This window comes from Panthera leo, chromosome D3 (assembly GCF_018350215.1).
Source record: "Panthera leo isolate Ple1 chromosome D3, P.leo_Ple1_pat1.1, whole genome shotgun sequence".
In the NCBI taxonomy this organism is placed as follows: domain Eukaryota; kingdom Metazoa; phylum Chordata; class Mammalia; order Carnivora; family Felidae; genus Panthera; species Panthera leo.
Window position 1 is genome coordinate 46,866,437 of NC_056690.1, and position 24,462 is coordinate 46,890,898.

General features: G+C 40.6%; 1 protein-coding gene across 6 annotated transcripts in view; it reads right to left on the bottom strand.

Moving 5' to 3' along the window:
• Positions 1–24,462, bottom strand: part of OSBPL1A (oxysterol binding protein like 1A) — a 243,168-nt gene that overhangs the window by 6,631 nt on the left and 212,075 nt on the right. For all 6 annotated transcript variants that reach the window (XM_042909435.1, XM_042909430.1, XM_042909431.1 and 3 more), the window contains 7 exons: positions 14,490–14,624; positions 13,418–13,515; positions 12,276–12,458; positions 4,518–4,625; positions 3,535–3,624; positions 3,172–3,298; positions 506–622 (listed from right to left, as the gene is read on the bottom strand). In XM_042909435.1, the coding sequence (XP_042765369.1) occupies positions 506–622; positions 3,172–3,298; positions 3,535–3,624; positions 4,518–4,625; positions 12,276–12,458; positions 13,418–13,515; positions 14,490–14,624 (858 nt within the window). The remainder of the gene's footprint in view (positions 1–505; positions 623–3,171; positions 3,299–3,534; positions 3,625–4,517; positions 4,626–12,275; positions 12,459–13,417; positions 13,516–14,489; positions 14,625–24,462) is intronic.

The following is a 24,462-nucleotide window of genomic DNA, read 5'->3' on the forward strand; positions in this document are numbered from 1 at the left end:
CTGAGTCTGCGGTAATGATGGCCCGCCTTCTTGACCACTTTGTCTTCAGCATTTTCACTCAACTCTGCCCCACCTGGGGTGTCTGTCCCAGAGAGATCCCCACGCAGGCTGCACACGATGAATATCCTCCATCACCGTCAACTTGAACTATAAGCCACATTGATGTCCTTTTTACTTCATTAAAATCATAACTCACTGGATCTGGGGGCTTACTACTGAAGTATTTGTACCAGCCTGTATTTGACGAGAGCCAGTCTTACTCCTGAGTTATCATTAAAGAAGCCCCTAAGAGTTCCACCCCGACATCTTCCCAGCCATACCCCAGAAGGGACCGACGGCATGAACGCAGAGTCTCAGGTGACAAGGGAAACTGGCAGACAGAAGCCAGCAGAGGGACGGCTGAGGAGCACTGGGGCGACAGGCCGCACCCTTCTGTGGTCTGGCTGGGCTGGCCCTGCACGTGCCTGGAAGGCACGCTCTCGGCACCGAAGCAGCCCCGTCTCACCTGGGCAGAGTTTGGAGGCCGTGGGGCTATTCGCCACAGGAGAACACTTCCAGGGATCACAAACACACTTTCAGAATCTGGCATTGGCATCTCGTCCGACTCCTCAGAAGTGCTCATCTAGAAGAGCCAACCGATGGACAAAATTAAAACGTTTTACAACAGTACACTTAAAAATTGTAAAATAACCACGGTTTCCCGCATAGACTGAGCGGTGCGGGGGGGTGGGGGAACAGGGGAGCCGGGACTCTCTCCAGCGGTGCAGGGAGTCCACAAACACTTGCTGACCAGGGGCTAGGAGGCCCTGAGCTTTGTGTGTGCTGTGCCAGCTAGTGTTATGTGCGCTAAGGTAGCACTACTCTCATCAGCACTCTTTACTATAGTGTCTTATTCTTCCTAAAGCTTTTTTAATTTTTTTTTTTTTTTTTAAAGAAAAGTAATTTGCTGGAATATTTACTGGAGCATTATGAGAATAAGAAAAGGTTAAATTCTTGGGGCAGTTAACTAAAATGGATCAAAGACACAAAACCAGTAGGGATCCTAAAAGCATTCAATAAAAAGAGAATTTAAACGGATGTTAGGCTAATGAGGAAACGAACGATTCCTCTGGCTATCCCGCACGGGCAGACCGTGCCAGAAGCTCTCGAGGTGCTGATCCTTCCGTAATAAACCTATAAGGACACAGGAGCTCCGCAGCTCTGTAGGTACACGGACTTCACGCCTTTGGAAGGTTAGGTAATACCCCCAGTGTCACACAGTCACCGAGATACTTCAGCCAACATACGGCTTACAAAACAGCAGCAGGGAGGCGACAGCACCGATGACGACAAACTTGCCCTGGCACCTGAATGCGCTCAGGTACATGGGCCTGCAGCAGCTCCGTGCACACAGGAAGGGGAAGTGGACAAGGCACGAGTGGGTGAGAATAATCTCGCTCTCCAAGAGCACTGATCTACAAAGACTGGCAGGATTCACGGGACATGAGGGACATCTTCTGGGATGCTGCCAATGTCCGTGGTCCTCTGCCCCAACTCCGTAAAGGAGGGTGGATGCCACGTACGTTGGCAAGTGCGTGTCTTTGCCAAGTGGCCTCGTACTGGCCCGAGTGACCGCCAGGGCTCCCGGTGTCCTGGAGCATTTCCTTCTCTGGCCCCCTCGGTCCTGTAACAGCTGTGGAGAAGCATCAGCACATCTCCCAGAAGGAAGGAAAGGCAGGCGGGACAGACGTGGGGTGTGAGGAGAAGAGCAGAACAGTGCCCGGAGATGCAGGGAGATAAAAAGAGAAGAGTCAAAGCCACAGCAGAGCGGCATGCCGGGACATTTTAATAAAACTCCTTCTGCCTCAGGACCATGGTTAACTTAATTACAAAGAAACTCACTAAAAACTACACCTATTTTTGAGGAGGATTGGGGCTTCTTAACTTTCACAAGCACGAGGTTCCCGCGAGGGGAGCCAGGGAGCCTGCCTGCTTGCTGGTGCTCGGCCCCTGGCACGCCCACGTGCTCTGAGCAGAGGGACCTTGGTATTTAGTGGTCTTGACTATGAGCAGGTATTACTCCGAGCCCTTTCCAGCAGTCGTCAACTCACCTGACAAAGCAGGTACCAGTAGTATCCCCGTTTCACACATGAAGGCCAGGGAGAAGGCACGAAACCTGACTCTACCCACTCCTCGGTGTTGGGGAGGGTTTCTACCCAGAGCTTGTGCTCTTAACTACCCCGCCAGCTCCCGGAAAGCAACCAGTCCTCAAATATCTCCTGTCGGAACACGTGCACTCTTTCTTTAGCCCTCTGCTCCTCTGACTGAAGGAAAGGAACAGGAGCGCGCCGAACACGAGAGCCTCCTTGGGCCCCGGGACAAGCAGCTGTGTGCCCTCCATGTGGGAAATGAACAGTCTCATGAGGAAGAAAGGTGAGTGGGGAATGACTCCCTTAACTGCACTGGTCTTAACTTCAGTGGTTTAGACACGAAAGAGAGAGAGAGAGAGAGAGACAGAGACAGAGACAGAGAGAGTGCCCACGCAAGAGCGAGAGCAACAAAACTGCTAACAGGCAGGAAAATGTAGGAAATAATTTTGGAGGAAATTTTAAACATTCAAATGATCTCAACTTCCTTTTTAGAAAAAATTTTTATATTTTTTGAGAGAGTAAGAGAGCAAGCGCACTCAAGCAACAGAGGGGCAAGGAGCCCAACGCGGGGCTCGAACACAGACTGTGAGCTCATGACCTGAGCCGAAACCAAGAGTCGACGCTTGACCGACTGAGCCACCCAGGCGCCCCTGATCTCAACTTCTAACGCACATAAACAGAAAGAAGGAAAGGAACATCCGTCCCAAGATGAACTCCCACTTTCCAAAGCTATGTGAATTCGAGTAATCAACGCCTCACGCATAACCTCACACAGCCACAAGAGTAGCACGCGGCCGTACTCCATGAAGCTTATGCCGCACAGTTGCTACTGGGGCAGGTTATCTGTTCATTCAAAAGATTCAAGGATGTCTGTCAAATCTACCTCAATTAAACAAAGAAGATCTGAGGAGAAAAATCACACGCGTTAGCAACCAGAAAAAAAAAGATCACACTGTGACCCAATAACGGGCCGCCTCCAGAACGATTAGTACAAATTCAAAAGCCCAGGGATTCCTCCGGTACCACCTTACAGCATGTTCACCTGTTTGCTGTTTTTCTTCTCTTCAGTATTTTTCTTGTCGTTTTTTTTGTAAGCATCAAAAGTGGCGGGGTCCACACTGTACAAGCACTCGGTCCACTTCCCATAGAGGGCACAGAGCCTCTTCTTGCTGTCGAGAGACATTGATATTCAGCCAACAATTAAAGCCGTGTTTTGCTGTAACTGAATCTTACCATGAAAATGATTATGAATCAGATTCTTTAAAGAAACAGACCTTTCCTTGTAGAAGAAAAAATTTTCAACTCACTGAAATGTTTGTTTCCTAGGTTATGGCAGATTTTAATACTGACATTTTAGTTAGCAAATGACACCTATACTACCCAACACCTAAAATGGACACTTTACCTTTTATCTTGAATGTAGCCTTCGACTTTATGTAATTCCTTACCAAAAAGGCCGCATGGCTTAAAATTCAACACACATTTGTCCCCAGTCCTGTGAAGAAGATATTAAGCTCAGATGACCATTCACCACAGAAGCAGCAGTAGAGAATAATGAGGAAGGTGACCTTTCTAAAGCAGTTGCTGTTTACTGATTTTCTAACACATGTCAGGCTCCACACAGTGGTTGTTACGACTAATCCTCAATTAGTACTGGACCCACCATTAAGAAAGGTGAGCAGGGTTCATAAAGAACAAGAGATGTGCTGCTATGGAGTCAATGTCTGTGTCTCCCCAAATTCACATGTCAAAGCCCTAACTCCCAAAGTGACGGTCTCTGGAGGTAATTCAGTCACGAGGGTAGAGTCCTCACGAATGAAATTAGTGCCCTTTTAAAAGACACGAGACATGAGCTGTGTCCACTATGTCAGGATGCGAGGAGATGGCCCCTGCGAACCAGGGAGAAAGCCTGCACCAGACATCAAAGCTGTCAGCATCCTGATCTTGGACTTCTTAGCCTCCAGAACTGCGAGAAATAAATTTCTACTGTTTAAGCCAGCTGGTTTGCGTGGCAGTCTGTTAGAGCAGTCTGAGCTGAGTAAGATAGTTGCCCAAGGTCACAAAGTAGGCTTTGAACCCAGCTCTTTTTAACTTTCCTGTTCCCCCCACCCCACCTCCTCTGCAAATAATACAAACTAAGCACTATAAGCAAAATGAACTGAGGATGAAATTACAATTTCATCTGTAAAAGCTCAGAGTTCGCCCAGTCGTCCCTGGTCAGAAACTTGCATTCATTAAATGGATGGGCTTCTATTTACCCAAGGGTCGAACTGCCTGGTTCTTAAATTATCATCAGGCTCTACTAGAGCTTTTGAAAAAAACAAAGACCCCCACCGGAACGGGGTGATGACAGCTGAACGGATACATAAGCCCCCTAAAGCGTCTTACTTGTGGTTTGTGATTTCCACATTGCCGTACTGCTCAATCCAGAGTTTACCCACGATGATGTTATGTACGCAGCAGGTAGGATTTGTCCATGTGTATGCTTCACTGTGTCTAAAAAACAAAAAACCCAAAGCCCAGAAAAATAAATGAGAAGTGTTACTTTGTTTAAAAAGTCTCAAAAGTGTGACTCAGGATAACAAATCAGACAGCTGGAGATAACTAAGCTCTAAGACTTTGAAACCTCTATTGATGTAAACTCACAATAAAATGGGTTATTGTCTAACTACTCTTGTTGTTTCTTAAAAGGATATAGAAGCTTAAGAGAAAAACCTAAACTTTCACCGAACTCCAAATAAACTATGTATATACCAGTGTATCTTGTTTTATTGTACTTGGCAGATACTGTGGCTTTTTTTTTTTTCCTTCAAATTGAAGGTTTGTGGCACCAGGCATTGAGCAAGTCTATTGGCCTAATTTTTACAATAGCATTTGCTCACTTCATGTCTCTGGGTCACATTTTGGCAATTCTTACGGTATTTCAAAGTTTTTCATTTATTGCTACATATGTTATGGTGATCTGTGATTATGACTCACTGAAAGCTCAAACAGCTAGCATTTTTAGCAGTAAGATATAAGATGTATTTGGATTTTTTTTTTTTTTTAGATATAATGCTATTGTGCACTTAATAAGACTATAATATAGACCTCACATAAGTTCCAAATGCACTGGGAAACCAGAAAATTCATCCGACTTGCTTTACTGCAGTAGTCTGGAATCAGGCCTTCAATACCTCCTATGTATGCCTGTCCTCATCTTAGGCATTCAAAAGTTTGGTGAGAACATTAAAAAAAAAAAAAAAATTGGAGTTGGAAAATAAAAATGAATGTCTATTTACGACTAACCAGAAGAGTACCTTCCAGCTCACCAAAGAGAAAAATTTAGGTCAATAAGCACCAATTTACACATCCTTTCCTTTTGAAAACATTTGTTTCACGTCTTCATACATTTGTGTTTTTTACATGTATTTTTCATTTACAAATAGCAAAATTCACTTTTGCTGGCATATTATTCTTGGAGTTTTAATGCATGGATAGACCTTTGTAACCACCACAATCGGAACATAGATCAGTCACAGCCTCCCAAATTCACTCATGCCCCTGGTATAGTCAAGGTCTCCCTTCTACCTAATTCCTGAATCCTTAATTCATCCCTCATCCTTATACAGTGCATCTGTTCTCCACTGTCTTTCCCCAAATGCCATATACAGGACATGATATATTATGCAACTTCTTGGGATTCATTTGTTATGATGCATTTGAAATCCCATGTATCAATAATCTGTTATTTCTGAGTAGTATTCCACTGTATGGATGTGCCACATTTAACCACTCACTCACTGAAAGACTTTGGGTTGCTTTTAGTTTTGAGCAATTATTATTGTTATTTTTTAAAATTTATTTTAAAAAGTTTAATTCCAGTGTGGTTAACATGCAGTGTTATATTGGTTTCAGGTGTACAGTATAGTGATTCAACACTTCCATATATTCCTCAGTGCTCATCATAAGTGTACTCTTAATCCCCTTCCCCTGTTTCCCCCATGCTCCCACCCCCCCACCCCTCTGGTAACCATCAGTTTGTACTCTATGGTTAAGAGTCTGATTGCTTGGTTTCTTTTCTTCCTTTGTTTTTTAAATTCCATATATGAGTGAAATAATATGGTAGCTGTCTTCCTCTGACTGGCTTATTTTGCTTAGTATTATACTCTCCAGATGCATCCATGTCGTTGCAATTGGCAAAATTTCATTCTTTTTTATGGCTGCATAACATTAATTTAGACACATCTCTTCATCTATTCGTCTGATGGACACTTGAGCTGCTTCCATAATCTGGCTATTGTGCAGAATGCTACAATAAACACGGGGTACATATACCCCTTTCAATTCGTGTGTTTGTATTCTGGTAAATATCCAGTGGTGCAATTACTGGATCGTATGGTAGTTGTATTTTTAATTTTTTGAGGAACGTTCAGTTTTTCATGGTTATTAATACTGTTGTTATAAACATTTGTGTGCAGGCTTTTGTGACAACATAAATTTTCATCCTCTAGATAAATACATAGGAGGGGACTGCTGAGTTGTACGGTAAACCTATCGTTAACTTTATAAGAAACTGCCACACTGCTCTCCAGGGTGACTACCGCTTTATATTCCCACCAACAATACTTCGTTATACTAAATCCTTGTTAGGAGCTGGTATTATCTGTTTAAAAAATTTTTATTTTAGCCATTCTAATAGATGTATAGTGGTATCTCGCTGTGATTATAACTTTGTATTTCTCTAATGACTAAGGCAAATTGAGATCTTCTCATGTGTTTGCCACTTATGTATATCTTTTGGTGAGGTATCTGTTCATGTTGTTTGCCCAATTTCTTACGGAGTTGCTCTATCTATTGTCTTAGTGCTGAATTTTGAGAATTCTTTATATATCCTGGATACAGGTCCTTTGTTGGTATATGATTTGCAAATGTTTACCCATGTACAGCTTCTCTTCTTCATTTTCTGAAGTGTGTCTTTCACAAAGCAAAAACTTTTCATTTTGATAAAAATCTAATTTATCAATTTTGCCTTTTCTAGATTGTGCTTTGGTATGTATCTGTAAGAGGTCAGTGCCTAATCCAAAGCCATAAAGATTTTCTGTTTTCTTCCAAAAGCTTTACAGTTGTACATTTTAATCTATGATTTTGAGTTCATTTTTGGATAAGGTGGGAGATAGGAATTGAGATTCATTTTTTTTTAAAGGTTTATTTTTGACAGAGAGAGACAGAGCATGAGTGGGGGAGGGGCAGAGAGAGGGAAACACAGAATCTGAAGCAGGCTCCAAGCTCTGAGCTGTCAGCACAGAGCCGGACGTGGGGCTCGAACTCACAGACCGCGAGATCATGACCTGAGCAGAAGTCGGACGCTCAACCGACTGAGCCACCCAGGCGCCCCGAGATTCATTTTTTAAATACGCATGTCAAATTGTTTCTACACTATTTGTAGAAAGGACTACCCTTCACTGAACTGTGTTTGCACCTTAGTTACAAATCAACTGACCATACTTCTATAAGTCAATTTCTCAACTGACCTGTTCCAATGATGTACATCTCTACCCTCTTGCCAATACCACAGTTTCTTGATCTCTTGATTTTTAGAGTTAAGTCTTAAAATTGGGAAATGGGAGGCCATCGATTCTGCTCTTCCTTTTCAAAATTGTTTTGACTATTCTTTTTTTATTTGCCTTTCCATACAAATTTTGGAATCAACTTCTGTATACCAAAAAAATCATCCTGGGACTTATTATTTGGATTGTTAATATTGTTAATTGGTCAATTAGGGGAGAATGGACATCTTAACTATATCAAGGCTTCCAAATATACTGAAACAGTCTGTCTTCCGTTATCCAAATATCCTTTGTTTTCATCAATACTGTGTAGTGTTCATACAGACCCTGGACATACTTTATCAGCTTCATTCCATTCAGCTTATCTCAGTTTTTGTACTTGTCACTATAACTTTCAGTATTAAAATTTCCAGACATACTTCTATTTCTTGGCTAAAATGTCTTCCTATTCATTTTAAGCATGTTCATGTTTATCTCATGGGGCACAGTTATGAAAGCTGCTCTAAAGTATTTGATACGAATTTCAATACCTGACTCATCTTGGGGCTAGAGCCTATTGTTTGTCTTTTCCATCATGAGTTACTGAGATTTTCCTGTTTCCTTGTAGGTCGAATGATTTTGGAATTGTATTCTAGACATTTTAATAATAGGAGATTCTGGGCCCCCTTAAAATGTTCCGGAGAATACTGTTTTTGTTTGTACTGTTAACATAATTTCAGGTCACAAGTCCCAACCCAGTTTCTGTTGCCTTTGATTGTGGTGTCAGTTTAATTTTGTAGCCTTTGTAGTGCTATTCAGATCTATTATTTCCCCTCAATAGCCAGTTGGGGACCTGGGCACTGATCCCACACAGCAGTTCAGATCTAAAGGCCTTTGGTGTGCCACTTCGGGTCACTGCAATGCATAAGTGTTAAGGATGAGCCTGGAACTCATACACTGCTTAATGGGATCCCTTTCTTGATCTCCCTCCTCCCTCCATACTTGTAGATACCAGAGGAGTCTTTCCTCTGGCCTTTGCCTAGAAAGCTGGGGTTTTAAAGTGTTCCTGCTCTGTCTTGCATTCCCCACAAGTGAGTCTTCCTCTGGGGCAAAGAGAAAAGAAAGAGAAAAAGTAACAGGGATTCTCCTCGCTCTCTTTGGCCTTTATCCAGTTCCTCTGGCCAAGGAGGACCTTTCCCGAGATTTAGGTACTTCTGTGGCTGCTGCTGCCACTCCAGGAATGTAGCTGTGGGACCTGGAGCTTGCTCTGGGGCAAGGCTGGGAGAGAAAACTAAAAAGGATTTTCCCTCCTTTCTACATCCTGCAAAGGCCTCTTTTTAGCTGTTCTAACTAGAAACAGATGGCTTCTTCTGAAACTGTTTGTCTGCCTCCACTGTCTGGTTCTAAGGTCTGAGCTGCTCTGACTGTAAGCCAGGCGACAGTGGTTGGGTAGAGTGAATAAAACCAGGAACCTGCCATATTGGTCTTCAGGTTCGTATTTCTCTCCCCAGTCTGTGATTCTTTACTCTTCAGAGTCCTCAGATAGTTGCTTTATGTCTTCTGACCAGTTAAAATCAGTAGAAAAGATAGACTATAGGGTGCTCATTCCATTTTAACTAAAAGAGGAACCACCTTTGAATTTAAATCTAACTTTTTTCTTTTAAAAATTTATTCAATTTATTTAAGTGAAAAACAAAAACAGTTCACCCATTTCTTTCATCTCCTACTTTGTACCATTGGTAGCCACCAATTTGCTTTCTGTATGTATGAGCTTTTTTTTTTTTTTTTAACGTTTATTTATTATTTTTGAGAGAGAGAGATGGAGGGAGGGAGGGAAGGAGGGGAAGGGAGAATGCAAGCATTTTCTGGGGAGAGGCAGAGAGAATCCCAAGCAGACTCTGTGAAGTCAGCACAGAGTGTGACGCAGGGCTTGATCTCACATGCTGTGAGATCATGACCTGAGCCAAAATCAAGAGTCAGACACTCAACTGACTGAGCTACCCAGGTACCCCAGGGCTTTTTTTTTTTTTGTTGTTATTGTAAATTTTTATTTATTTACTTACTTATTTCCACATGTAACAGAGCTCATATAGTATTTGTCTTTGACTTATTTCACTTAGCATAATGCCCTCAAAGTCCATCCATGTTGTGCAAATGGCAAGATTTCATTTATTTTTATGGCTGATACTCCATTGTGTTGTATATGGTGTATATACACACACATACACACACCCTCCCCACATTTTCTTTATTAATCCATGGATGGACACTTCCATATAGGCACTTCATTTCCTTTGGTAAATATCCAGAAGTAGAATTGCTGGATAATGTGGTAGTTCTGTTTTTAATTTGAGGAATCTCCATACTATTTTCCAGAATGGCTGTACAAGTTTGTATTCACACCAACAGTGTACAAGGGTTCCCCTTTCCCCACATCTTCACCAACACTTGTTTTTTTTTAGTCTTTTTGACACTAGTCATTCTAATAGGTGTGGAACAGTATCTCACTATGGTTTTGATTTGCATTTCCCTAATGATTAGTGGTGCAGAGCATTTTTTCATGTACCTGTTGGCCAACTCTGTGTGTTCTTTGGAAGAATATCTACTCAGGTCCGCTCTGCCCATTTTTAAATCAAATTGTTTGTTTTGCCATTGAGTTGTAGGAGTTCTTTATATATTTTGGATGTTAACCCCTTATCAGATACATATGATTTGCTAATACTTTCTTCCATTCTGTAGGTTGCTTTTTCATTTTGTTGATGGTTTCCTTTGCTGTAAGAAGTTTTTTGTTTGATGTGGTCCCACTTTTTTTTTTTTTTGCTTTTTCTTTTGATGTTAGATTGAAAAAGTCTTCAGCAAGACCGATGTCAAGGACCTCATCACTTATGTTTTCTTCTAGGGAGTTTATAGACTTATATTCAAGTCTTTGATCCATTTTGAGTTAACTTGGGTAAGAAACTGTCCAGTTTCATTCTTCTGCATGTGGCTGTCCAGCTTTCCCAACATCATTTACTGAAGACACTGTCCTTTCCTCATTGTATATTCTTGCCTCCTTTTTCATAAACTGGCCATATATATAGGCATAGATTTATTTCTGGGCTGTTCTGTTCCATCCATCTTACCTTCATGTTTTTATGCCAATACTACACTGTTTTAATTACCGTAGCTTTGTCAAATAGTTTGAAATCAACAAATGTGATGCCTCCAGCTTTGTTCTTCTTTCTCAAGACTGCTTTGGCTCTTCTGGATCTTTCATGGTTCCGTACCAATTCTAAAACTGTTTGTTCTAGGGGCGTCTGGGTGGCTCAGTTGGTTGAGAGTCCAACTTCGGCTCAGGTCATGATATCACGGTTTGTGGGTTCAAGCCCTGCATTGGGCTCTGTGCTGACAGCCTGGTGTCTAGAGCCTGCTTCAGATTCTGCATCTCCCTCTCTCTCTCTGCCCCTCCCCAGCTTGTGATCTCTTTCTCTCAAAAATAAATATACACTTAGAAAAATTGTTCTGTTTCTGTGAAAAATGTCACTGGAATTTTGATAGGATTTACATGGAATCCGTGGATTGCTTTGGGTAGTATGGATATATTAACAGTATTAATTCTTATAATATATGAGCAAGGAATTAAGAAAATAATCCCATTTATAACTAAATCAAAAAGAATAAAAGACCTAGGAATAAATTTAGCCAAGAAGTGAAAGACCTGTACATTGAAAACTACAAAACATTAATGAAAGAAATGGGAAGACACAAATAAACGGAAAGATATTCCACGCTAATCTTTTTTTTTTTCTATTGCAAAAGAAGAGAACTTTCAAATTTACCTAATGTCTAAGATGGGCCACACAATTATTATTTCCATATTTCTCAAAGTGAATTTTTTTTTTTTGAACACTGATTCTTTTTTTTTTTTAATTTGAATTCAAGTTAGTTAACATACACTGTAGTCTTGGTTTCAGGAGTAGAACACAGTGATGCATCTCTTACACATGACACCCAGGTGCCCTCCTTTATGCCTGTCACCCATTTAACCCATCCCCCCACTCACCTCCCCTTCAGTAACCCTCAGTTTGTTCTCTGTATTTAAGAGTCTCTTATGGTTTGCCTCCCTCTGTGTTTTTATTGTATTTTTCCTTTCCCCTGTTTATCTGTTTTGTTTCTTAAATTCCACATATGATTGAAATCATATGACACCTGTCTTTCTCTGACTTATTTCGCTTAGCATAATACAGTGTAGTTCCATCCACGTTGTTGCAAATGGCAACAACGCTTAGTAGTATTCCGTTGTATATATATTCCACATTTTCTTTATCTGTTCATTTTGAAAGATGGATAAAGAAAACATCACCATGATGTACAGAAAGCATCTTCCTTAAGAACTATCATGGAATAATTGATTCCATTCTATCTTAAAATAGATCCAAACATTAAGTTAAACTTTTTATATATACCTATATTGAAAAACAACGGCTATTGCCCTGTTTCTCAATTCTTTTACAGAAAGTGGATAATTTACACTGTTTATAAGCTGTTTCTTTTTCTCCAACTTTAGAACAACACTGTCAGGTCTGTGGGTAAGTGTAGACAGACATGAAAAGAGTTTAATGGCTTGATTCCAACTCACTCAAGGAGCTCCAAAGTGATGGTTCCTTTGGGTTCTGCTTCTACACTCTTGCCCCAGAACTTCAGTTTGGGGTAGATTGAGCCATGAAAGATGAAATCGTTGTTTAATCCTTCAGCATGAAATGCACTAATGGGTGGGTGATGGCTGACCTGCTCCGAGATGAGTCTGAAACCAAGGTCATCTCTTGAGATTTAAAAAGAAAAAAAAAAAAAGCAACACTGTAATTAACTCTTATCATGTAACGTGTACATCACTGTCGTTTCAGTCAAAAGGCAATGTAAAAGTATTAAAGCAGCAGATTCTAGCTACTTGAAAATATTAAAGAACACACACATGAATTTGGGTGACCTGCATGAATTGCCAATATGAGCCATGTAAATTTAAACTTCTTCCACTGATACTAGGATAGAGGAATCTAATGTGTCCCCACCCTTCCAAACGTTTAGAAAATAAATGCTATTGGGGCGCCTGGGTGGCTCAGTTAGTTGAGCGTCCAATTTCGGCTTGGGGCATGATCATGTGGTTTGTGGATTCGAGCCCCACGTCGGGCTCTGTGCTGACAGCTCAGAGCCTGGTGCCCACTTCAGATCTGTGTCTCCCTCTCTCTCTGCCCCTCCCCCGGCTCAATCCTCTCTCTCAAAAACCAATGATCATTAAAAAGAAATTAAATAAAAAAAATAATAAATGGTATCCAAACTTGTACAAAAAGGGAAGATTCAGAAAAACTAAAGCCAAATGAATTCCTTAATTGTGGATCAAGAAACAGGCAAACAGAAGTGCATCTATAGATGTGTCATTGCCTTTATGCCAACAGTACACATTTATGTTACTATATTTGATATGGGTATTAAAAAAATTCCAATCACATGATCTATGTAAGGAGGAAAGAATAATTAATCCCACATGATCAGAAATATTGAAATCCCTTAATTACTTTTTATAATGGTGCATTTTATGCATGTTTCCACATTTCTGACAGTCTCTAAAAGAGAAACAAACATCAAAATTGTTAACTTGCTCCAGGAATGCAAATGTTGGTAATGTTAAAAAAATATATATGTTTTTTTCCTCTTCACCTAAAAAGCTACATGTATCACGCAAAGTCAACTACCCATCTCAAAGAGTGAAGGAAAGATCTTTACCGAACTAATTCGTAAGTCTCTCCCAGAAGCGGGTTGAAAGGCTTTCCAGTGCGTTCCCACTGAGAAGCAACAGCAGATACAGCAAATGCAGCTACACACTGTGGAACACAGCATTAGAAGTTAAAAATAGCCTCACTTGCTCCCCATTCTTTAAGGAACTGAAATCTTGAAGATAATAATTACAAAATTATTTTGAGGAGTTTAATTACTTTGGATTTTTAATATATCTCTAGCAACTTAATATGTAAGTGTGTGTATTCAAAATGAAAAATACTGAGTCTCCTGCTATAGTCATTCTGAGCTATGGTTTTTGTTACACCCTGAGTGCTACAAATTCACTCAAGAACTTTTAAAAAACTCTCAAACCCCAAATTACTTTTAATTGCCTTAAAATTTCTAAAAGTACAATTTGAGGATAGGGAAAAAGATATAAAACTAAACAAATTGGTATTAAGTCCCATGAGGTTGGGAAAAGCTGATTTATATAAATGAAAGAACAGAAAGATTCCGTTTAGAATGCTATTGCTTTGTCTGGAGAACAATGTGTCTATTCTGCTCTGCCTGTAACTAATCCATCTATACACATCATGTAAGCATCTTCTATCCAAAACAAATTTACAAAGTACAATTCCTTGTTATCTTTTGTTTTAATCTAGAATAGTGTGTAAGTTAATTACACACATAAGCATAAATATACATATTTGTGTATGTATGTGTGTGTTCATTCCTTTTCGGAAATACTCTAAGAAAGTGTGAAAGAAGAAAAGTTGAGCTGTTTCTCCCAACACATTACTTTCTAAAATGAAGACTCAGAAACAGCTCACCAACATCCGATTTGGTTATGGACCACCTTCTGCTTCTCTTCCAATTGTCACTCGTCTGCCCACTGTGGTGGCACTCTGGCCAGAGGATGGCAGGGGAAGGAACACAGAGGACACTCCAAATATTCTAAGTTTTAATAACATTTCCCAATCTCACGCTGGATTGAACATGAATTTTGTGTATGTTTTGGGGGTGGAGGTGGCAGAGAAGTCTGAGATTTAAACCCTTTCAGTGTTTGTTTGACACGTACCTGCATCCTTTCCACAGAATCAGAAAATGAACTGGCCTTGTGGATGAGGTATGTATGTTCCATATATTCAGTGAGTCGTTGTAGGAAGCTCAAAGGCTCATTAAATATAACTGGCATGGTGATCTTGGATAGTTCCTATTTAACAAGAAAATGGAAATGGTGATGTCAATACACATGACAATATATATGACAAACTTACCTGCTGGTATCTTTACCTCACATGTCTCCTGGGAAGGAAGTAACGGAAAATTGCAGCCCATGAAACTGAATTAGCATCAGTTCACTTTCACAAATCTTTCCCAGAGGGCAATATGGAGTATATTGTTCTAGGCCTTGAAGGAAATATAAATACTCCCCACACATTCTCCTTCTCTTCAAGGAGCTCATGATCTGGTGAGCATTAGATAACAACTATTAATAAATCTGCCTTAGATGAGAATTAGGAAATGGGGGGCGTCTGGGCGGCTCAGTCTGTTAAGCATCTGATGCTTGATTTTGGCTCGGGTCATGATCTCACAGGGAGACTGAGCCCTGCATTAGGCTCTGCGCTGAGAGCACAGAGTCTGCTTGGGATTCTCTCTCCCTGCACCCCACCCCTGCTCATGTTCTCTCCCTCTCTCTCTCAAAATAAATAAATGTAAAAAAAAATTAGGAAATGGGATACAAAGATGATGGGGCCCCAAAAACCAAAAATCTTCATAGTGAGCTAATGATCAAAGCTGAAAGAAATTTCAGGCTGTTTTTGAACAACATTGAGGTTTCCTGAGCGTGCAAATCTACTCTACTTTGTGGACTAGGTACTAGAAGGCTATCGTACACATTACAGAATAGGCTTTAAATTCTGTCTGCTAGAATGATACAATCACAGTAGACTTCCAAAAATAATGTAATGATTAGGCAGCGGGCGGGGGGGGGGGGGGTTCTGACTTGAAGTTTTAACCCCGTATACCCTATCCTGCCAGCAAACAACAGCATCATTAGTTCTTTAAAAAATTCATTACGTAACATACTTATCTTGGTATTCTCTAGGATATTCGGATGATCTTCCCATCCCTTCACCTACCATTAGTTATGTTTCCTTTGGAAATCAGGTCTTTCATAAATTTACTGACTAAAGCTACAGGCCAGGTGAACATTCCCAAGGTGCCATCCAAGTTGAATGCCACCTGCCTTAGCTGACTTTCCCCTCAATATCCACGTTCTTACTAATCCATACAATTAAAAGTAATATAACATTCACAAGACTACAACTAGAGTGCATTAGAAACATTAAGCTCATTCATTACCATAAAGTATTGCAGAACAGACAGACGTGTAACAGCTCAACCTAATTAACAGAAGCGGTAAGTCTATTGCTGTCTCACTGGGGAGACAAGGGAGAATACGAACACAGAAAGAGATAAAGAAAAGAAGACTGCACTATATACACTTGGAGATCTCAGTAAGTCCAGAAATTCACTGATGGGGCCCACGTCAGAAAACTGGGACTACCAATGTTTATCTCCAATGAGATGTCTCAAGCTCTCTTCCTTCTATTAAAAAATACCTTTCTGGGGTGCCTGGGTGGCTCAGTCGGTTAAGCGGCCGACTTCAGCTCAGGTCATGATCTCGCGGTCCGTGAGTTTGAGCCCTGCGTCGGGCTCTGTGCTGACAGCTCAGAGCCTGGAGCCTGTTTTGGATTCTGTGTCTCCCTCTCTCTGACACTCCCCCGTTTATGCTCTGTCTCTCTCGGTCTCAAAAATAAATAAACGTTAAAAAAAAAAAAACAACAACAAAAAACTTCCTTGGGGCGCCTGGGTGGTTCAGTCGGTTAACTGGCCGACTTCGGCTCAGGTCATGATCTCGCGGTCCGTGAGTTTGAGCCCCGTGCCAAGCTCTGTGCTGACAGCTCAGAGCCTGGAGTCTGCTTCATATTCTGTGTCTCCCTCTCTCTGACCCTCCCCCGTTCATGCTTTGTCTCTGTCTCAAAAATAAACGTTAAAAAAAAAATTTAAAAATGCCTTCCTTGTTTTCTTTCTTTAAAGAAACAAAACAAAACAAAACACAAGGGTGCCTGGGTGACTCAGTCAGTTGAGCGTCTGACTTCGGCTCAGGTCATGATCTCATGGCTCATGAGTTTAAGCCCCATGTTGGGCTCTGTGCTGACAGCTCAGAGCCTGGAGTCTGCTTTGGATTCTATGTCTCCCTCTCTCTGCCCCTTCCCCACTTGCATGCTCTCTCTCTCTCTCTCAAAAAAAAAAAAAAAAAAAAAAAAAATCATAGAGGAATACATAATTCTTGAAGTAAAAATGAAAACGCTCCTTTACCCAGAAACGAAGCACCATCAACTGTTTGGGATATACTGCTATGTAATTACACAGCAATATGTTAGATGTTGGGGATTTCAATACTCTACGTGCAACGGACAGATCACCTAGACAGATGATCAAAAAAGAAACAATGGACTTAAATGACATGTTAGGCCAGACAGACCCCACAGACAACTACAGAACATTCCACTGAACAGCAGCAAAATACATACTCTTCTCAAATGCCCACAAAACATTCTCCAGGACAGATTATACATTAGGCACAAACAAGTCTTAATAAATTTAAGAAGATTCAATTGATATCAAGCAACTTTTTGAGCCAAAAGAGTATGAAATTAGAAATGAATTACAAGAGGGGTGCCTGGCCGGCTCAGTTGGAAGAGCATGTACTTCAATCTAGGGGTCAAGGGTTTGAGCCCCACTTGGGCTGTAGAGACTACTTAAACAAGTAAAACTTGAAGAAGAAGAAAAAAATTAATTGTAACAAAAAAAAACCCACATAAATTCACAACTATGTGAGATTTAAAACATACTACTGAATAACCAATCAGTCAAAGAACCAAATTCAAAGGGAAAATCAAGAAATATCTTGAGACAAATGAAAATGGAAATACAACATGCCAAAGCCGATGGGATGCAGCAAAAGCAATTCTAGGAGGGAGGTTTACAGCAATAGAGGACTACCTCAAGCAGCAAGAAAAATCAAACAATCTAACCTTACACCTAAAGGAGATAGAAAAAGAACAAACTAAGGCCAAAGGTACTAGAAAAAAGGATGTAACAAAGATCAGAAGGGAAATAAATGAAATAGAGACTAAAAAGCCAACAGAAAAAAGAATTCAAATAAAATAATAAATAAAAGGAAAGACATTATAATTGATACCATAAAAATACAGAGGATCATATGGGCAAAATGGGTGAAGGAGAGTGGGAGACAGAGGCTTCCAGTTATGAAATAAATAAGTCATGGGGAAAAAGGTACAGCACAGGGAAGGTAAGCAATGTAACATATGTAATGTGTGGTGAGAGGTGGTAGCTACACTTGTGGTGAGCACAGCATAATGTGTAGACTCGTTGAATCACCACGCTGTACACCGGAAACCAGTGGAACATTGTATATCAACTACAGTTCAATTAAAAAAAATACATGGAAAAAATGCAAAGGCTCATAAACTACTATGAGCAATTACATACTAACAAATTGGAAATCTTAGAAGAAATGGATGAATTCCTAGAAATACATACCCTACAGAGTGAAATCATGAAAGAGGAGAAAATCTGGACAAATTATCAATAAGGAGACTGAAACAGTAATCAAAAGTCTGCCAACAAACAAAAGCCCAGGATCACATGGCTTCACTGGTAAATTCTGCCAGAATGTACTTTTCTGACTCCTTCAAAAAATAGTAGAGGGAACACGTCCAAATACATTTTGTGAAGTTAGAATTAACCTGATCCTGAAACCAGGCAAGGACCCTACAATGAATGTGCATCTGATGAGCACGGATGCAAAGTACCTCAAAGTATTAGCAGACCAAATTCAAAAGTACCTTAAAAGGATCATATACACCATGATCAAGTGTATACACTTGATCAAGTGGATACACTCTAAGGATACAGGATGGTTCCACACCACAAATCAATAAATGTGATATACCACATTAACAAAATGAATGATTAAAATCATATGATCACCTCACTAGATGCAAAAAAATACATGTGACAAAATTCACCATCCTTCCATGATAAAACTCTTAACAAAGTGGGTAAAGTGGGAACATACCTCAACCTAATAAAGTCCATATATGACAAACCCGCAGCTAACATCACGCTTCCTGATTTCAAACAGTATCACAAAGCTATAGTAATTGACACAGTATGGTACTGGCACAAACCTGGCCACACAGGTAAATGGAACAAAGAGCCCAGAAATAAACCCACACATATCTGGTTAATTTCTGACAAAGGAGCCAAGAATATACAATGGGGGGAAAGGACAGTTTCCTCAATAGATGTTGCTAGGAAAACTGGACAGCCATATGCAAAAGAATGATGCTAGACCACTATCTTACACCATTCACAATAATCAACTCAATACAGATTAAAGATTTAAATGTAAGAACTGTAACCACATAACCCCTAGATGAAAACACAAGGGGTAAGATCGTCATAGGTCTTGTAATGATTTTTTTTTTTTAATCTGACATCAAAAGCAAAAGTAACAGGCAAAAACAAACATCTGGGACCATATCAAACGGAAAACCTTCTGCACAGCAAAGAAAACCATCAACAAAATGAAAATAGCAACCTATAGGATGGGAGAAAATATTTGCAAATCACGTATCTGATAAGAGGGTAAGATCCAAGATACATATTTAAAAAACTCTTACAACTTAATAGAAACAAAAAAAGATTAAAAAATGGGCACAGGAAAGGAGTAGATGTTTTTACAAAGATGACATCCAAATGGCCAATAGGTAAAGGTGCCCAATACCACTAATCATCAGGGAAATGCAAATCAAAACTACAATGAGATTATCACCTCCCACCTGTTAGGATGGCTTTTATATAAAAGAGATGAATGGCTGGCAATAATGTGGAGAAAAGGGAGCCCTTATACACCACTGGGGGGATGTAAAGTGGTACAGACACTGTGCAAAGCACAATGGACATTTCTTAAGAAATTAAAAACAGACCTGCCCTATGATTCAGCAGTTCCACTTCTGGATATTTACCCAAAGAAATGAAAAGACTTTTTTTTTTTATGAAACTTATTGTCAAATTGGTTTCCATACAACACTCAGTGCTCATCCCAACAGGTGCCCTCCTCAATGCCCATCACCCACTTTCCCCTCCCCTCCACTACCCATCAACCCTCAGTTTGTTCTCAGTATTTAAGAGTCTCTTATGGTTTGCCTCCTTCCCTCTCTGTAACTTTTTTTCCCCCCTTCCCCTCCCCCCTGGTCTTCTGTTGAGTTTCTCAGGATCCACATATGAGTGAAAACATACGATATCTGTCTTTCTCTGCCTGACTTATTTCACTTAGCATAACACTCTCCAGTTCCAACCACGTTGCTACAAATGGCCAGATTTCATTTTTTTCATTGCCTAGTAGTATTCCATTATATATATAAACCACATCTTCTTTCATCAGTTGATGGACATTTAGTTCTTTCCATAATTTCTATAGCTATCGTTGAAAGTGCTGCTATAAACATTGGGGTACAGTGCCCCTATGCATCAGCACTCCTGTATCCCTTGGGTAAATTCCTAGCAGTGCTATTGCTGGGTCATAGGGTAGATCTATTTTTAATTTTTTGAGGAACCTCCACACTGTTTTCCAGAGTGGCTGCACCAGTTTGCATTCCCATCAACAGTGCAAGAGGGTTTCCGTTTCTCCACATCCTCTCCAGCATCTATAGTCTCCTGATTTGTTCATTTTAGCCACTCTGACTGGTGTGAGGTGCTATCTCAGTGTGGTTTTGATTTGTATTTCCCTGATGAGGAGCAATGTTGAGCATCTTTTCATGTGCCTGTTGGCCATCCGGATGTCTTCTTTAGAGAAGTGTCTATTCATGTTTTCTGCCCATTTTTTCACTGGCTTATTTTGAAAACACTAACTTGAAAAAACATGTGCACCCCCATGTTCATTAGAGCATTATTTAGAATAGTCAGTATGGAAACAACCTAAGTGTCCATCAACAGATAAATGAATCAAGAAAATGTGATCATTGGGTCAAGAAAATGACATACACACCCAGGAGTATTATTCGGCCACACAAAAGAAGAAAATCCTGCCATTTGTGACAACACGGATGAAACTGGAGGGCCTTATGCTAAGTGAAATAAGCCGGACAGAGAAAGACAAGTATTCCATAGTATCACCTACATGTGGAAACAATCAACAACAACAACACAATAAAGAACAAACTCATAGAAACATAGTAGGGAGGTGGTCACCAGAGGCTGCAGGTGGGGAATATGGGAGAGACTGTTAAAAGAGTACAAACTTTTAGTTGTAAGACGAGTAAGATAGAAAGATCTAATGTATAACATGGTGACTATGGTTGTTAACACTGTTTTCCATAAGTGAAATCTGCTAAGGGAGTAGAATTTAAATGTTCTCACACACAATGTAAGATGAGATGTGTGTATGTGAGGTGACTGATGTGTTAAATAACTCAAGGGGAATTTTTTCACAGTGCACAACATATGCAGTCATCTTATATATACTTTAAATGTCTTATAATGTTGTCAACTATATATCAAAAAACCCCATCCCTTGTACAGCCAATGTGCAGTATAGAATATACATTAGAAATAATTTTTCAAAATATCTTCTGAAAAAAATTAATTTACCATCTACTAGGTGCCAGGCACTATTTTAGGCACTGAGTTAAAAGACTTGGTAGGGCCAGTCCTGACCAAGGATGCCCTGCTCTCTTCCCTTACCTCTTACAGATCCTACCCATATTTGAAGGGTCAGCTCAAGTCTCTCCTTCTCAGCTGTTCTAGTTTTCATTGATTTCTCACCTCCTCCAACACCCGGCATACCAGAATCTATATCTCACAATTTAGCTCTTGGTCATGTATTGGATTGCATACTGTTATGTCAGCTCATCTCGCTAACTCTACAGTAATACGGTTCTTGAAGGGAGGGATAAAATCCTATACTCCACCTGTGTCCTCATCACCCCAGAGAGAGAAGGGTACACTGCAGGTGCCCCTACCCTCCATGCTCCTCTGCAGTCCCAATGCCTGTGGACTTTATGCCTACGCAGGCATTTATCACAATACGCTAGACTTTGCTGACCCTTCTACTGGAATACAAGCTTCTTGAAGTCAAACCCTCTTTTTTTTGTTTTAATTTTTTTTAACATTTTATTTATTTTTGAGACAGAGAGAGACAGAGCATGAACGGGGGAGGGGCAGAGAGAGAGGGAGACACAGAATCAGAAGCAGGCTCCAGGCTCTGAGCCATCAGCCCAGAGCCTGACACGGGGCTGGAACTCACGGACCGCGAGATCGTGACCTGAGCTGAAGTCGGACGCTCAACCGACTGAGCCACCCAGGCGCCCCTCAAACCCTCTTTTTAATGATACACAATAGTTAATGTGGCAAAATGTTAGGTTACAAAGCCACATGTTTAAAGAGATGTTTTATAGACATAGCAACAAATACTAGGAGGTCATAGCACCAAAAAATTAACAGCTGTTGTCTCTAGGAGTTGGTAGTGCAGGTAATCTTGACGACCTTATTTATGCTTTTCCGTATTTTCTGTTTCCTAACATGAACATGTATTGCTCTTTTAATCAGGAGTAAAACAAGAGATTTATCTTAAAATCTAATACTTTGAAGCCTGGCCAAAGGAAGCTAACGACCTTGCACCACAGACACTGGATCGCCTTAGAACACACGCATGGACATTATGCTAATCATAAAATGTACGAGAGAAAAACGAAGTCTAAGCATAAGGGAAAAAGAACAGCGACAGAACATGCTCAGGTTGGTCCAGGCCAAAGCTCCAGGGACAGTGAAGTGGCTAAGAGAGTCAGTTCTGAACAGAAAGCAGCATGGTAGCTAGCTGGGACAGGGGCCTGGGAGTTACTGTTCAATGGGTACAGAGTCAGTTCTGCAGGACGAAGAGGCTGGGTGGACGGTGGTGATGGCTGCACATGGTGAATGTACTGATGCCACCGAACTGCATGCTTACAAATCGTGAAGATGGTACAGTTTATGCTGTGAATTCTACCACAATTAGAAAAACAAAAAGGAATGGGGTCTGAGATTGAAGGCCCCTTGCTACCTAATACTTGCGTCACCACAAGTAAGTCCCTCACCTCTCCTCAGATGGGGATTTCATTGCATACGTCACAGGGCTTGTAAAGATCAGGTTAATTCATCTGTGGCACTTGGAAAAGCACCATGCAGACATGAAGTGAGCAATAAATGTGAGCTATTTGCATTAAGAATGCATGCAAGAGCGCCAAGTCCTCCCAGATGCAGAGAGGCAAGAGAGCCTCAGAGATTGGGATACTTCGCCTGGTCACCTGGGCTGTAGAAAAGCTATTGAGAAAGCAGCATGGCTTCCGCGCTCTGACTTTAAAGGGTGAGGGACTGAAGGAAAAGACCCCTGCTCCCCCTGGAGCCCCAACCAGGACGGGATAGCTGCAGTCCCCCTGGTAAGGTTCTCTCTGCTGGCTGGCTGGCTGCTCCATCCAGTCACCAAGACAGGAATTCACGGAGGGGACGACTTGAGTCATGTCCTTGACTAGTATGTGACCTACACCGTGCCGTTCTTCATCTCTACATTTCACTTCGTTGTGTACAACATCAGGATGAGATGTACTCATTACAGCAATGAAGAACTTTACCTCAAAGCTTGATTCTGGATTTTTTCCCCCCAAAAAGTACTAAAAGGACTACAAAATATTCCCTGAGGGAATAGGATATGTGCTAGAGGTGAGGGCATTTTAGCTTGTCCCTAATTACAGAGGATCGGATGAGAATCATGTCCTAGGGGCTTAATCTTTCATCTCTAAAGCAATGCTGGGTATGCTGTACCTCTTCACATATAGCCCCCACCCCCCGGGGAAAATATACAGGCAAGGACAGGACCATCCAGGGTCTACTAGCCACTGGCCTCTCACACTGGTTGGCTAGACTTTATAGGAGTTAGCGAGTCCGTGAAAGTGGGCGTAGTGTGAACTCTGAGACCACTGCACAAAGGACATGGTTTTATCATGAATTCAATGGGTAGATTATTTCCAATCATTTGAAAAGCTCCTAATCTAAATAAGCTTCTTTAAATCCAATGTTGTAATCTAGAATAATTTAAACTCTTTCTAACTTCTTTTAGTTAGCCCAGAACGTAAGCATTCAGAGAAATGAAAAGGCACACATCTGAGCCAAATAACAGAGAGGGAATACAAAGGAAAGAAAAGATCCCGGAGAACATATATACATAAATCCAGTCCACCATAACAACAGCCTCACCCTCTCTGAGAATAAGAGTAGGAGTATTTATACTCTTAAAATACAGCAATAGACTTAATTTTATTGCCTCTATTAGTGAAATTATTTTAAAATAATATTACAGTAATTTTTAATTGTTAAAATCTACAGTTCCCTAGGTATGTAATGAAAAACTCAAGTGACAGAAACCCTATTTCATTCCGTTTTGGAATTTTACAGTGACCTCACTTTTACTTCCCATATAATAAAGTTTGGTATTAGACTCTCTAGATACCGTATACTAATTAGTACTGTGCAGACTCCAATAATAGGAAAAGAAACAACGCACATTATGAGGGTCAAGTTTCAGGAAGAAACATGAACTAGGCTACTCTGATCACTGGGAGCATCAGTCGGCTGAAAAATTAAATATTTATGCCAGGCAGTTCCACCCTGTGACCCAGCTAAAAACACAGTTTAAATTTATCCATGCAAATTAATAGCAACCAATGATGAAACTGAAGAAACTCTTAATTGCAATTTCTCATCTGCTGACAAACTGAGAAGGGGAAAAAGAGAGAGAGAGAGAGAAGGCTGTTTGCTTCATCTTTTGAGCACTATATAAACAACCTGAAGGCAAGGCCAAGTTTGATCCCAGCTAAAATGGAAAATATTTTATAGCTGTAAACTCTAACACTGTAATACCCAAT